This window comes from Somniosus microcephalus, chromosome 6 (assembly GCF_052327205.1).
Source record: "Somniosus microcephalus isolate GS21.2 chromosome 6, FLI_Smic_1.0, whole genome shotgun sequence".
Lineage (NCBI taxonomy): Eukaryota > Metazoa > Chordata > Chondrichthyes > Squaliformes > Somniosidae > Somniosus > Somniosus microcephalus.
Window position 1 is genome coordinate 196,478,449 of NC_140992.1, and position 15,552 is coordinate 196,494,000.

At 46.6% G+C, this 15,552-nt stretch overlaps 1 protein-coding gene across 1 annotated transcript in view; it reads left to right on the plus strand.

Annotated features, from left to right (window-relative positions):
* hsf4 (heat shock transcription factor 4) overlaps nt 1–15,552 on the plus strand; it is a 68,994-nt gene that overhangs the window by 2,782 nt on the left and 50,660 nt on the right. Inside the window, exon 2 of the mRNA XM_085991175.1 lies at nt 15,235–15,343. Coding sequence (XP_085847301.1) covers nt 15,235–15,343 — 109 coding nt within the window. The remainder of the gene's footprint in view (nt 1–15,234; nt 15,344–15,552) is intronic.

Sequence of the window (15,552 nt, forward strand, 5' to 3'; positions counted from 1 at the left end):
CAGAGGAGCCATTTTTCAACCAATCAGAAGCCAGTTCTCAATGTGGTATGTAGGAGACTGAGAAACAAATTTACAGGTTTTCCAAGAGAAGTGTTGGGTTCTAGATGTTTTTGGCAGTATTGGTTTGTCTCCATAACAAGTCCCTGCACTCCAAGAATCATTCATTGTGTGAAGTCCTTTGAAATGTTTCAGTGTGATTAGACAGTATATACATGTAACTTTTCTAATGTTACATTAGGACTTGTTAGTCACAAAAAAAGCGGTGGATGATTGACAATGTGATCAGAACTGAAGAGTTGGACATTTTTCGTTAGTTAATCTTGTGTAGTGTTGCTCATGGACAATAATTCTAAAAAAAAAATGGTGTTTTCCGACCTCTCTTGCATTCTCTACTTCTTTCTCTGTGTTTCACTATTCAGACCTCCCTCTTTCTGTATGCCTCTTGCACACTTTCTCTCACTGTTGTCTCTGTATCTTTTTATTTCCAACTATTGCTGACAATGTTACATCCTCTCCATATGCCTGTTTTATACATTTCCTATATTTTCATCTGTATTTCTCAGTCTTTTTCTCCTATCTTTCTTTTGGTTTGTCTTATTCTTCCCATCATCAGGGGATTTTTTTTAATGGAAAAATAGATTGCATGAATGAATCCAAATACAGTAGATGATTTTTTTAAATGCTGCAAAGACGATTAAAAAAAATTAAAATCTTGATGGGGCTGATAGAATTATAGAAATTTACAGCACAGAAGGAAGCCATTCGGCCCATCATGTATGTGCCGGCCGAAAAAGAGCTATCCAGCCGAATCCCACTTTCCAGCTCCTGGTCTGTAGCCTTGTAGATTATGGCACTATAAGTGCATATCTAAGTGCTTTTTAAATGCATTGAGGAATTTCTGCCTCTACCACCCTTTTGGGCAGTGAGTTCCAGACACCCTGAGTGAAAAAAATTCTTCTCAACTCCCCTCTAATCCTTCTACCAATTAATTTAAATCTATGACCCCTGATTATTGACCTCTCTGCCAAGGGAAATAGGTCCTTCCTATCCACTCTGTCTAGGCCCCTCATCATTTTCTCAGTTAAATGTCCCCTCTGCCTCCTCTGTTCCAAAGAAAACAACACCAGCTTATCCAATCTTTCCTCATAGCTACAATTCTCGTAAATCTCCCCTGCACCCTCTCTAGTGCAGTCACATCTTTCCTGTAGTGTGGTGACAGAACTGTTTGCAGTATTCTAGCTGTAGCCTAACTAGTGTTTTATACAGTTCTAGCATAACCTCCCTGCTCTCATATTCTATGCCTTGGCTAATAAAGGAAAGCCATCTCATATGCCTTCTGAACCACCTTATCTACCTGTCCTGCTACCTTCAAAGATTTGTGGACATTCACTCCAAGGTCCCTCAGTTCCTCTACACTTCTCAGTATCCAATCATTTATTGTGCATTCCCTTATCTTGTTGGCCCTCCCCAAATGCATTACCTCACACTTCTCTGGATTGAATTCCATTTGCCACTTTTCTGCCCACCTGACCAGTCCATTGATATCTTCCTGCAGTCTACAGCTATCTACCTCACTATCAACCACACAGCCAATTTTTGTATCATCTTCCTGCAGTCTACAGCTATCTACCTCACTATCAACCACATGGCCAATTTTTGTGTCATCTGCAAACTTTTTAATCATGCCCCCTACATTGAAGTCTAAATCATTGATATATGCCACAAAAAGCAAGGGACACAGACAGGCTAAGTAAGTGGGCAGAGATTTGGCAGATGGAATACAATACTGGAAAGTGTGAGGTTATGCACTTTGGCAGGAAAAATCATAGAGCAAGTTATTATCTTAATGGCAAGAAACTGGAAAGTACTGAAGTACAAAGGGATCTGGGGGTCCTGGTGCACGAAACTCAAAAGGTTAGTATGCAGGTGCAGCAAGTGATTAAGAAGGCCAATGGAATGTTGGCTTTCATTGCTAGGGGGATAGAATATAAAAATAGGGAGGTATTGCTTCAGTTGTACAAGGTATTGGTGAGACCGCACCTGGAATACTGCGTACAGTTTTGGTGTCCATACTTAAGAAAGGACATACTTGCTCTCGAGTCAGTACAAAGAAGGTTCACTCGGTTAATCCCGGGGATGAGGGGCTGGACATATGAGGAGAGGTTGAGTAGATTGGGACTCTACTCATTGGAGTTCAGAAGAATGAGAGGCGATCTTATTGAAACATATAAGATTGTGAAGGGGTTGGATCGGGTGGAAGCGGGGGAAGATGTTCCCGATGATGGGTGAAACTAGAACTAGGGGGCATAGTCTTAGAATAAGGGGCTGCTCTTTCAAAACTGAGATGAGGAGGAACTACTTCACTCAGAGGGCGGTAGGTCCATGGAATATGCTGCCCCAAAAAGTTGTAGAAGCTACATCATTACATAAATTTAAAACAGAAATAGACAGTTTCCTAGAAGTAAAGGGAATTAAAGGTTACGGGGAGCGGGCAGGAATTTGGACATGAGTCTAGGTTCGGATCGGTCATGGCCCTGTGGGTAGCGGAGCGGGCCCAGGGGCCGTGTAACCTGATCCTGCTCCTATTTCGTGTGTCTAATTCTGTTAGATTCAGGAGATGGTTCTGTGATAGTAGATTGGCGGTTAGGATCAGATCAGCCATGATCTTATTGAATGGCGGAGCAGGCTCGAGGGGCCGATTGGCCTACTCCTGCTCCTATTTCTTATGTTCTTATGTTCTTATGGACCTAGTACAGCGGAACCCCAGTGGAAACAGCCTTCCAGTCACAAAAACACCCGTCAACCATTACCCTTTGCTTCCTGCCACTGAGCCAATTTTGGATCCAATTTGCCACTTTCCCTTGGATCCCATGGGCTTTTACTTTACTGACCATTCTGCCATGTGGGCTGGCAGTCTATCACAGTACTGAGAAAGGGCTGCATCGACAGAAGTGCCTTCCTCCAAAAGAGACCTTAAACTAAAATCCCATTTGTCTGTTCAGAAGGGCACTACAGGTTCTGTGGCACCTATATAAAAAAAAAGAGCAGCTAGTTTTCATGGTGGTCCAGCCAACTTTCCTGTCTCAACCCATACCACCTAAAAACAGAGTAACTGGTCATTCACCTCATGGCTGGGAGATGTTGCTGATGCAGAATAGTTGTTGTATTTGCCTATGTAACAGATATCATTTCGAAGTGTAATTCATTGTGTGAAGTGCTTTGAGACATTTCAATGTGATAAGGTACTACTGTATATAAATGCAAATAGGCGTACTGGAGGTCTGGCGGAACCACACCTTACAAGAGTCAGCACCTTCGGGAGAGGAGAGAGAAAACTGGGGCAGAAAAGAATATTTCTTTTTTTTTTTAAGTTATAATGGATCTGTCACGCACGCACATTTTTAACTCGTTGTGCAAAATTTCACTTGACTCCTGAAACCTCAGAAGAGCACGTGCTGCTTTCACATCGCAAAATACTCCATTCATAAAACATAGTTCCTTCTTTACAAATGATGGAGTTTCCAGAGGTGGTTCTATCTCTGAGCCTAGGGTCACTACGTGTAGTAAAGTCATAGACATCCATTCTCAGATTCAGTCACCAACACACACTGTGATAGAAGCATAAAACATCTGCCTTCATTTTGCAATTCAATCTATCCTCACACAGTTAAATATAAGCGAGGGAGGCTGATCACTGAACACACCATGTAACAAAGCCTGATTGTCTCGTGAGCACCATTGAGCTTCTGAGATAACACTCAGCTATGTGAACTGTTTGCCTGATGGGGCAGGGCAATGGGAGCTTTACACTGAAGTAATACTATACTTCACCTTTGAGTTTAAGATGCCAACATTGGCCAAAAAGTGGTAAAATGCCCCATTCCCAGCACTGACTGAGCACACAATATTCACAAAGTGTAAAACAATGTAGTGGCGCATTACTGCTGGTTCAGCTCTTGTGATTATCAAACAGTAAACTGTAAAGGTGCGGAATGGATTATGGTTTATGTTACAAAATAAAACATAAAACTATGACAACTAATGGGCCCTTTATAAAACAAAAAGCTTTTAATAAGTCATGAATGTCTACTTTCAGTGTTAATTATGGTATTTCCCTGTTTTCAATGTGAACGAGTTGTACAATGTGCTTATCATGACTGAGATTCAACCCATGACATCTTCAGTGGAACAGACCATTGAAAGGGAAATATATTGAAAAGTATATTTTCAGGATTGGAAATGGCTGAAGGTTATTATAATGAGGGATTGTTTCCTGTCAGAATTTCATCCTCAATAAAGGAGCTGTAAACCACAATTGAAAATCAGCCATTTGATGTCCAAACCCTGGCTTAACCAGTCTGAAAATGTTTTACCTTCGAAACAAAAAGAAAATAATTTCATTGACTTGATTTCTCTCTACCAGTTCCAAGATCATCATAAAGAAGTAATTATCCAAGCAGTCAGGCTACCCCAATCTGCATCCAGTAAAGCTTCACAGTAACACTTCTAATAGTTTATAAAGCAGGAAAAAAATTACACTCTGCTGCTGGCAAGGATTCCAGTGATTCAGTTCAAAAAGCGAGTTAGTTACTCTACATTTATAGCATCCAACTTTAGTTATACAGTATCGGGGAAGAGTTTTATGTGATTAGAGGCAAATCCATTGAACTAAATACGGACCAGTCCTACATCATGATTTAGCACAGAAAAATTGGCACTATCTCGGGCAGTTGTGCTGGATACTTTTTGTGCTGTCATTTTTATCTTGATGACATGTTAACACTTTAAACCATGTTGCTAAAATTAATCTCCCACCTCTCTCCACCTATCTAAAAGTGAAGGAACTTTCCAAATGGGCAGCTAATTATACAATTGGCAAGCACTCAGCTCACTGGCACTGTTACAGTCTGAATTAAAGTGTCAGTAAGCAAGGTGGAGTGGGGCCCTATACTGAGTGTTTTGGACCAGCCAATTACAGTAACAGCTGCTTTTACAGTACACTCCCTTGTGCCCCACACATCAGCACTTTCATTCAGACTGTCATTGAGTGCTGGTGAGCTGAGTGCTTGTTACAGAAAGCAGCTGGAAATGCCTTTCACTTTGAGGTGGTCAGAATAACAGCCCTTTAAAACACGCTGCCAGTTAGGGGAGGAGCTGACCAGGAAATCTAGACAGAAAGACAGCCTTGTATTTCTATAGCATCTTTCATGACCTCAGGACATCTCAAAGCACTTTACAGCCAATGAAGTACTTTTGAAGTGTAGTCACTGTTGTAATGTAGGAATTGTGGCAGGCAATTTACACACCGCAAGCTCCCACAAACAGCAATGAGCTAAATAACCTGATCATCTGTTTTTATTTTAGTGATGTTGGTTGAGGGATAAATGTTGGCCAGGGCACCGGAAAGAACTCCCCAGCTCTTGTTTGAATTGTGGCCATGGGATCTTCTACGTCCACCTGAGACGGCAGACGGGGCCTCAGCTTAAAGTCTCATCCGAAAGATGTAACCTCCGACAGTGCAGCACTCCCTCAGCACTGCACTGGAGTGTCAGCCTCTTATTTTGTGCTCAAGTCTCTGGAGTGGGACTTGAACCTACAACCTTCTGACTCAGAGGTGAGAGTGCTACCAACTGAACCAAGGCTAAGGCAAAAATCATAATATTTGCTGCAGGATGTTGCACTGTGACAAATCATTTACTCTAATCTTGATCTCTACTGAAGTGACATCTTGCGGGGGGGGGGGTGGGTGGGGGAATTGCTCCCCTGCAGCTTGGCCTGAGAGATTTCCCATCGTTTGCTGACTAACCCCACATTAAACACATCTTCACAGTGAGTACTCTAACCCTGCCGAATAAACAGCAGCTCTGTACAGTTACATAAGGAGTTACTCTTACCCTTCCGACTAAACAAGAACTCTATAGTTACGTAGTGATTATCCCAACTCTAAGTTACATAGTAAGCAACCTCTACCCTGCTGAACAAACAGAATCTCTCTACATTTATAGACAATAACTCTCGCCCTACTGAATAAACAGCAGCTCTGCTCGGTGCCTCAGCGAATCATCCTAACCCAGCTCCCATCTCTCTCCCCTCCCGCCATCCCATTGGTGGCAGCTCATCAGCTGCTTTGGTCCTATTCCCTGGAACTGCCTGCCTGAATCTTTCCACCTTTTTAAAAACCTTAAAAACCTCAAAACCTATCTCCAACCAACCTTTCAGTCATGTCTGCTAATCTCTCTCTCCATTGCTTAACATCTGTTTCCTTTTGCCTATCTGTGAAGCAGCCTCCGACAGTTCTTTACGCTAAAGGCACTCCATAAATAAAAGATTTTTTTTAAATGAGGTTTTGGGAGTTGGGTGTAACACTATTTATTTCCTATCGCTAATTGTTCTGAACGCATTAAGGGCCAACCACGTAATGTGAGTTGGAGTCGTGTGTAGGCCAGACCAGGCGAAGGGTGGCAGGTTCCCTTCCCTGAAGGACATTACTGAACTATGTGTTTTTACAACAATCTGGCAAATTTCATGGGTTTTTTTTCAGATGCCAGCCCACAAATCACTAGATTTATTGACTCAACAGTGAAAACAGCATTGTGCTCAACTGTGATGCCCTCTGAGAAAGAAGTACTAACTGCTTTGGCTCACAGTGGCAATTTGAGTGAGGTTCTGAAGAGCTGGAGCTGGAGAGTCCCCACTTTCAGGAGTAGCTCGGACTATACTGCAGCGAGTCCCCACTTTCAGGAATAGCTCGGGCTGTACTGCAGAGAGTCCCCACTTTCAGGAGTAGCTCTGGCTGTACTGCAGCGAGTCCCCACTTTCAGGAATAGCTCGGGCTGTACTGCAGCGAGAATCACCACTTTCAGGAGTAGCTCGGGCTGTACTGAAGCAAGTCACCACTTTCAGGAGTAGCTCGGGCTGTACTGCAGCGAGTCCCCACTTTCAGGAGTAGCTCGGGCTGTACTGCAGCGAGTCACCACTTTCAGGAATAGCTCGGACTATACTGCAGCGAGTCCCCACTTTCAGGAGTAGCTCGGGCTGTACTGCAGCGAGAATCACCACTTTCAGGAGTAGCTCGGGCTGTACTGCAGCGAGTCCCCACTTTCAGGAGTAGCTCGGGCTGTACTGCAGCGAGTCCCCACTTTCAGGAGTAGCTCGGGCTGTACTGAAGCAAGTCACCACTTTCAGGAGTAGCTCGGGCTGTACTGCAGCGAGTCCCCACTTTCAGGAGTAGCTCGGGCTGTACTGCAGCGAGTCCCCACTTTCAGGAGTAGCTCGGGCTGTACTGCAGCGAGAATCACCACTTTCAGGAGTAGCTCGGGCTGTACTGCAGCGAGTCCCCACTTTCAGGAGTAGCTCGGGCTGTACTGAAGCAAGTCACCACTTTCAGGAGTAGCTCGGGCTGTACTGCAGCGAGTCCCCACTTTCAGGAGTAGCTCGGGCTGTACTGCAGCGAGTCCCCACTTTCAGGAGTAGCTCGGGCTGTACTGAAGCAAGTCACCACTTTCAGGAGTAGCTCGGGCTGTACTGCAGCGAGTCCCCACTTTCAGGAGTAGCTCGGGCTGTACTGCAGCGAGTCACCACTTTCAGGAATAGCTCGGACTATACTGCAGCGAGTCCCCACTTTCAGGAGTAGCTCGGGCTGTACTGCAGCGAGAATCACCACTTTCAGGAGTAGCTCGGGCTGTACTGCAGCGAGTCCCCACTTTCAGGAGTAGCTCGGGCTGTACTGCAGCGAGAATCACCACTTTCAGGAGTAGCTCGGGCTGTACTGCAGCGAGTCCCCACTTTCAGGAGTAGCTCGGGCTGTACTGAAGCAAGTCACCACTTTCAGGAGTAGCTCGGGCTTGATGCGCCATCAATTACTCAAAAGACTGAGGTTGAGCGAGTAACAATCAGGCTTTTATTAACTAAAGAATGAAGGTCTTGTCTCGAGTGGTCGACCCGTCCAGAATACTAAGGGACTGGGAGGTAGTCACTTATATACCTGGAATAGTGGGAGGAGTCAGCCGAGGCATGTCCAGACCTGTACCTAGTGGAATACACATACAGACAGGTATGACAGTGGTTTACCACATTCACCCCTTGTTTAAAAATGAGTCCGGCGGGGTGAAGTGTATTTAAAAGTTCGTGTATTGGAGTCTCTCCGGAGGTCTTGTCTGCCGCTGTGATCGACGTGGCGACGGCAGGGGTGGTGGAGCTTCCGGCGTCGCGTCCCGTGTAGGCTGGGGCCCTGGAGTGTAGTCCTCGTGGGTGATGGTCCAAGGCGAGCCGGCTGCTGGGGTTGGATATCGGGTCGTGGGGGGGGGTGGTAATGGGTAGTGGGTTACAGCGGTCCCCGAGGGTGCGAGGTCTCGTATGGAGACTGTGTCCTCCCGCCCGTCCGGGTACGCAATGTAAGCGTACTGGGGGTTGGCGTGGAGGAGGTCGACCCTCTCGACCAGGGGGTCCATTTTATTGGCCCTCACGTGTCTTCTCAGTAGTACCGGCCCTGGGGACGTCAGCCATGGCGGTAACGATGTCCCCGATGTGGACTTCCTTGGGAAGACAAACATTTTCTCGTGAGGGGTGGCATTGGTGGCAGTGCAGGCAGGACTGGGAGAGAGCAACGCCGCACCGTGTCGGGGTGGATGAAGCTCTCTGTGCTCCCGGAGTCAAAAAGGCAGTTTATTGCATGGCCGTTTACCTTAACGTCCATTTTGGACCGAGCTAGCTGGTGCGGTCTCGTTTGGTCCAGCGTCACAGAGGCCAGCGTAGGGGTCGGTGTGTCGCTGCGAGTATCAGATGGGGGGGGGTTGGCGGTCTGCTGCGTCCCGGCTGGTGTCCAAGATGGCGGCGTCCATGATTCCCATGTGGCTGGAGTCGTCCAAGATGGCTGCTGCTGCGGTGGTTCGCACATGGCTGGGGAGGCCCAAGATGGCGGCTCGCACGGCCCACACGCGGCGCTGCTGGCGTTCGGGGTGGCTTTGGCCTTGCAGACGCTGGCGTAGTGTCCCTTTTTCCCGCAGCCCGAGCAGGTCGCATTCTTCGCCGGGCAGCGCGCTCTGGGGTGTTTGGCCTGGCCACAGAAGTAGCATTTCTGGCCTTGGGATACTGCTGTCTGGCTTTGGGACACTGCTGCGGTAGTTGGGCCGTTGTTGGGCTGTGGCTGGGGTGGCACGGTGCTATGGGGCTGTCCTACCGTGTCCCAGGTTGTCGTTCCCCGCGGCATCCACGGTGCAGAGGAGTAGGCATCCATGCCCCGGAAGGCTGCGTCCAGCGTTAGTGCGATGTCGGAGGCTTTGTCGAGGGTGAGGTCACTCTGCTCCAGCAGTCGCTGTCGGGTGTAGTTGGACCTGTGGCCCGCTACGAAGGCATCCCGGATCAGTTCCTCCGTGTACTTAGTGGGCGTTACCGCCTTACACCCACAGGCCCGGCCAAGCACGGACAGTGCTTGGAGGTATTCCTCAGTCGATTCCCCAGGTTGTTGCTTGCGACTCCCCAGAAGGTGCCTAGCGTATACTTCGTTCACAGGGCGCGTGTACTGGGTCTTGAGGAGCTGGAGGGCGGCTGTGTACGAGGTCGCGTCCCGGATGACTGAGTACACTCGGTGGTTCACCTTGGAGAACAGGACAGACAGTTTGTCCGCATCCGTTTCGACCGCAGTGGAGGCAGTCAGGAATGTCTCGAAGCACGTGAGCCAGTGAGCAAACTTGGTGGAAGCGTCCGCTTCCCGACTGTCCAGGTCCAGGCATGCTGGTGTGAGGATCTTCTCCATTATAAAAAATTTAGTTAATAAAATTGATGCGCCATCAATTACTCAAAAGACTGAGGTTGAGCGAGTAACAATCAGGCTTTTATTAACTAAAGAATGAAGGTCTTGTCTCGAGTGGTCGACCCGTCCAGAATACTAAGGGACTGGGAGGTAGTCACTTATATACCTGGAATAGTGGGAGGAGTCAGCCGAGGCATGTCCAGACCTGTACCTAGTGGAATACACATACAGACACAGACAGGTATGACAGTGGTTTACCACAGGGCTGTACTGCAGCGAGTCCCCACTTTCAGGAGTAGCTCGGGCTGTACTGCAGCGAGTCCCCACTTTCAGGAGTAGCTCGGGCTGTACTGAAGTGAGTCACCACTTTCAGGAGTAGCTCGGGCTGTACTGCAGCGAGTCACCACTTTCAGGAGTAGCTCGGGCTGTACTGAAGTGAGTCACCACTTTCAGGAGTAGCTCGGGCTGTACTGCAGCGAGCATCACCACTTTCAGGAGAGATGGGGAGAAAATGGGAGGGAAAAAAAGCAAAGAATGAATGTTCTGTTGAATTTGAGGAGTATCACAGGATTGTAGCGTGTGCTGTGCCCCTACGGTTGTGTTTAGTGAGGGCCTTTCTCCAAAGCCCACCCACACCCCGCCCCCATTTATCTCTCCTCCTCTCCTGAAGGCAGTAACTTGTGCTGGAGTATGTTTCTGCAGCACCTCATCTGAGTGGTCAATCTTTGTGTGTGAGTGTTGGCAGCCTCTTTGACTGTGGAGAGTACATCACAGACTGATCCTGTCCACACCTGGGATCCAGACATGTGCATTTTGTAACATGGGATCACTGGATAATGGTCAGCACTGAGAACCCTGTCTGGGATTTTTTTCCCCTTCCCTAGGCTGTGGATACTGAGGCCAAGGTTAGTGCCCCAACTACTACTACAGCTGATATCAGTTAACAACACAGATCAGGGATAAAACCGGGAACTTTGTGCTCGGTCTAGCTCAGTACTGAATAGTGCATTTACCCACTAAACCATATGTAAGGATGTTTTAGACACACATTATTTCATCACCTTATCTAAATATATCTACATATATTGACTGTTAGATGCTATTATATAATTTACAGTTATTTACACAATATTTACTGACTGTCATTGCACAGTGACTATGACACAATCAACACTGAATTTTTTATATTACATAATGGTTGTATAAACTTGATGTATACTGTCTATATTAATTTTATGTATATTATATACAAGATTGAGCAGCTGACAATCTATAGGGAAATTTCCCCAACAGAAAATAGCTTCTGATTGATCGCAGGATGTATCTACTTACAGCAACTAGACCTTGTGGCCTTTCCCAGATATTCTCATTTATAGAATGTATACCCACTGTCTGATGTACCCCAAATGGTGTTATATAATATACAGCTCTAAATGGAGCTGACATTGTGGCAAATATTCCATCTGTCTGGCGGTTAGAAATGCTCGATGATACAGTCAGTATACATTCTATAAACTAGTCAGACTCCATTATACCTGAAAACAGTCAGATTATGTACCATGACTAGTGGATCACCTGTGCTGCTGCTCACACTAAGTTGGAGGATGCTCTGTTTCATAGAATAGTACAGCACAGAAGGAGGCCATTCGGCCCATCGAGTCTGTGCCAGCTTTTTCGAAGAGCAATCCAGTTAGTCCTGAGAGAGGACAGCAGGGTACTGCTCCACTGACCCACAGCCACTCCCCTGGGCCGGCACCTCAGCAATCCTGCCAATCTGTTGGAGCAGAGCTTGCTGAGCTGCTGTGAATTCCTGCAACCCTAGTCGACAGTGGGCAACCCAGCCACGATGGCGGCAGCATGTGCTTCGGTGGCAGCAGTCTGTGCTTGGGTGGCAGCAAGCTGAGACTTCATGAGAGCACTCTGCGCTTCCGCTACAGCACTAAGACACTGGGTGTGCGGGAAGAGGACAGCTCGCCTCCTCTTCACGGCACGATCAGTGCCTCAACAGCCGCGTTGGAGAGTCTGCGGGCCCTCTCCCTGTGCTGAGGCTCCGGCATGTGTTGGCACTGCCGTCTTCTTCCAGCTGAAGTTGCGAGTGGATTGACAATGTAAGGCTCGAAAATTTCTGCACAACCCCAGAACAGAAGGAAAGCCATTTTTAAAAGGATTTTGGAACATCACAGAAGAAATCTGTAAAAAGGGATAAAAGTATGGTTGGGCCTAACAGAAGATTTCAAAAGAGTTAAATTCAGGAAGAAAATGTTTGGACTGTTTTAAGGAGTTATTGGGCCAAAGGGATTTAAAATTAAAATCCCAGGAAGATTTTTGGCTGGTTTAAAAAGACATGTTCAGGCTTACAAAAGGCTGGGACAAAAGGGGAGGCAGGGTGTACCCCCGAGTTTGGATATTGAACTGTCTAGGAATGTCCAGGGCCGCCCCAGTTTTACATAAGGACAATGAAGCGTGTTTTCCCGCAGAGAATACGCAGAGCCAGGTATCGAATAAACAGGACATGTCCCCAGGAAAACAAAGGAAGGAACATTAGCCCTACAGGTTACAGCAAACAAACCACAGTCCAAAACCAATTAAAGAGATTGACAAACGTTTTGCATTTTTAAACTGGTTTCAAGGCAATCCCGAAACCAGTTAAAGGCTGATTAAGTTTAGATGAGCCATCCCATAAACTCGTTAAGTTTGGATGGGCCATCCCCGAAGCTCGTTAAAGTTTTAAAACACATTAAAAAAAACGAGCCCGCCAAATTTAACAAAGAAACCCGAGATAAGCCAGGCCCCAAATTAGTATAATTGAGGCCTGCCTTTTCAGTTCAGTAGTACAGTTCAAGAGACAACAGCAGAGACAGTGAGACAGTTCAAATGGACAGCCAGTCCGAGTTCAAGTTCAGCCAACCAGCTCAAGAAAGAGATCATCATCGGAGACTCGAAGGAAGAAAGAATAAACAGAGATCGCAGCAACCAAAAGCCTACCGAAACCAACAACTGCCAATATCACCACCAACCAGGTAATATTGGGCCACAGCGACCAACAAGAAATCAACCGCAGAAAACTCATGAACCAAAGACTTGTTTCCACTCTACAGGCTAGTCTGACTTACCCCTGGGTAAGATTTGGACACAAAAGACCCTAAAACTAGCCCTAACCAAAGAAAATCGGGTACTCACCTGATAGATCCATCAGCATGAGTAACCGCATCTGCGAACAAACCCAAATTAAAGAACCAACGCAGGTGCAGTCTTCTACCACCTCCGAGGTAAGGCAGGCCCCAACCGCCACAACTAAAGACAACCCCAAAATCGCGAACATCTACAACTGTCAAGAAAGTCGTTTTGGTGAGCGTTTCCTGGTGCTCTGGATTCCAGGCTAACTAGTGTAGTGGGGTTGGGAGGGTAAGGGTTTTTGTGTATTGTAATTCTCCCTCGCTTATTTCATAGAAACATAGAAGATAGGAGCAGCGGAGTAGGCCATTCAGCCCCTCGAGCCTGCTCCGCCATTCAATGCGATCATGGCTGATCATCCAAAATCAGTACCCTGTCCCTGCTTTCTCACCATATCCCTTGATCCCTTTAGCCTTAAGAAATATATCCAACTCCTTCTTGAATATATTTAATGAATTGGCCTCTACTGCCTTCTGTGGTAGAGAATTCCACAGGTTCACCACTCTCTGCGTGAAGAAATTCCTCCTCATTTCTGTCCTAAATGGCCTACCCCTTATCCTTAGACTGTGACCCCTGGTTCTAGACTCCCCGACCATCGGGAACATCCTTCCTGCATCTAGTCTGTCCAGTCCTGTCAGAATTTTATAAGTTTCAATGAGATCCCCTCTCATTCTTCTAAACTCCAGCGAGTACAAGCCCAATCGTCCCAATCTCTCCTCATACGTCATTCCTGCCATCCCAGGTATTAGCCTAGTGAATCTTCGCTGAACTCCTTCCATGGCAAGAACATCCTTCCTCAGATAAGGCAATCAAAACTGCACACAATACTCAAGATGTGGTCTCACCAAGGCCCTCTACAACTGCAGCAAGACATCCTTGTTCCTGTACTCAAACCCTCTCGCTATGAAGGCCAACATACCATTTGCCTTCTTAACCGCCTGCTGCACCTGCATGCTTACCTTCAGTGACTGGTGCACAAGGACACCCAGGTCTCGTTGCACTTCCCCTTCTCCCAATCTATTGCCATTCAGATAATAATCTGCCTTCCTGTTTTTGCCACCAAAGTGGATAACCTCACATTTATCCACGTTATATTGCATCTGCCATGCTTTTGCCCAATCACCCAACCTGTCCAAATCATCCTGGCACACACGCCCACCCAGCTTTGTGTCGTCTGCAAATTTGGAAATATTACATCTAGTTCCTTTGTTTAGATCATTAATATATATTGTGAATAGCTGGGGTCCAAGGACCAATCCCTGCGGTACTCCACTAGTCACTGCCTGCCATTCGGAAAAAGACCCGTTTTTTCCAACTCTTTGCTTTCTGTCTGCCAACCAGTTCTCTATCCAAGTCAATACCTTGGACTGTAATGCCGTGGGATCTTCAACATCATTTGTGCAGATTATCCATTAACTACTGGAACAGGCTCGAGGAGCTGAATGATCTACTCCTGTTCCTATGTTCCAATTCACCTGTACCATCAGGGCAGGCAGACAGTGTTTAATCTTATCTCTGAAGGATAATAGCGCCAACAATACAGTGCTCCCTGGAACCTCGGCTTAGATTACACACACGAGTCCTGATTCAGAGGAAACTGCAATACCAAGTGAGTCAAGCTAATACACACTGGGCTATGAGGGGAGTTAAGGTATTATACTGTGGAATGGATTATTCTGCTGCTAAGGGAGGATGTGTGGGAAATGCAGTGTGTCCCTTTAAAGCCACATGGTCTAATTGCTGCAAATAGGCACAACCTGAATTGACATAACAGCCAATCTTGCATCTTACTCAGAGTTGGAGGTGCTCGATAATGCGACCACCAAAAGACTTGTGTATCCTTTTAGAATCCCTCTCATTGCCTCTGCTCCTGCCATTCGTGTGGGGGTGTCCTGGGTAGGGTTTAAGCCAATCAGCACTTTAATTATACAAGAGGTAATGTTACAAGCCCACACTGCCGGAGGGGACCCTTGCCTGCCAACAGGACAGTTCAGGCACATGCTGACCGTTGATTTGACAATCGTGGGCAGGGAGCACCTGAAATTCCAATAATCAGTGCCAGTGGTCGACTCATAAAATGACCCCTCAGTCCCCTACTTTAGGCCAGTGTAATGACGCCAGTGGATCTTTAGAATGTGCCTGTAATATAAACACAGGAATTTGCTCATCTTCACGCACCATCAGGGGAGGGTGGCAGTAATGGTTTGGATTTATGTTTGGATTTATTTATTGTTTCTTTTGACTGCCCTGTAATTTAGATATTCAGTGAAGTGACAAGTGTGTTTTCTCTTTTTTAATTTTATTTCTAGAGTGGGACCAGTTTCCATGTCTTTGATCAGGGCAGGTTTGCTAAGGAAGTGCTGCCCAAATACTTCAAACACAACAACATGGCCAGCTTCGTGAGGCAGCTAAACATGTGTAAGTGATATCGCCACCCGATGAGGTTCGTTGAAGGCTGCTCTGGACAGGCCAGTAAATCCTTCCTGAGGTGCGGTGCCTCAGATAAAGGCTAACATCCCAGTAGCCTTTTTCATTATTTTTTGTACCTGTCCACTAGCTTTTAGTGATTTCTGCACTTGGACCCCTAAATCTCTCTGCTCCTCCACAGTTCCCAGCTACTCACCATT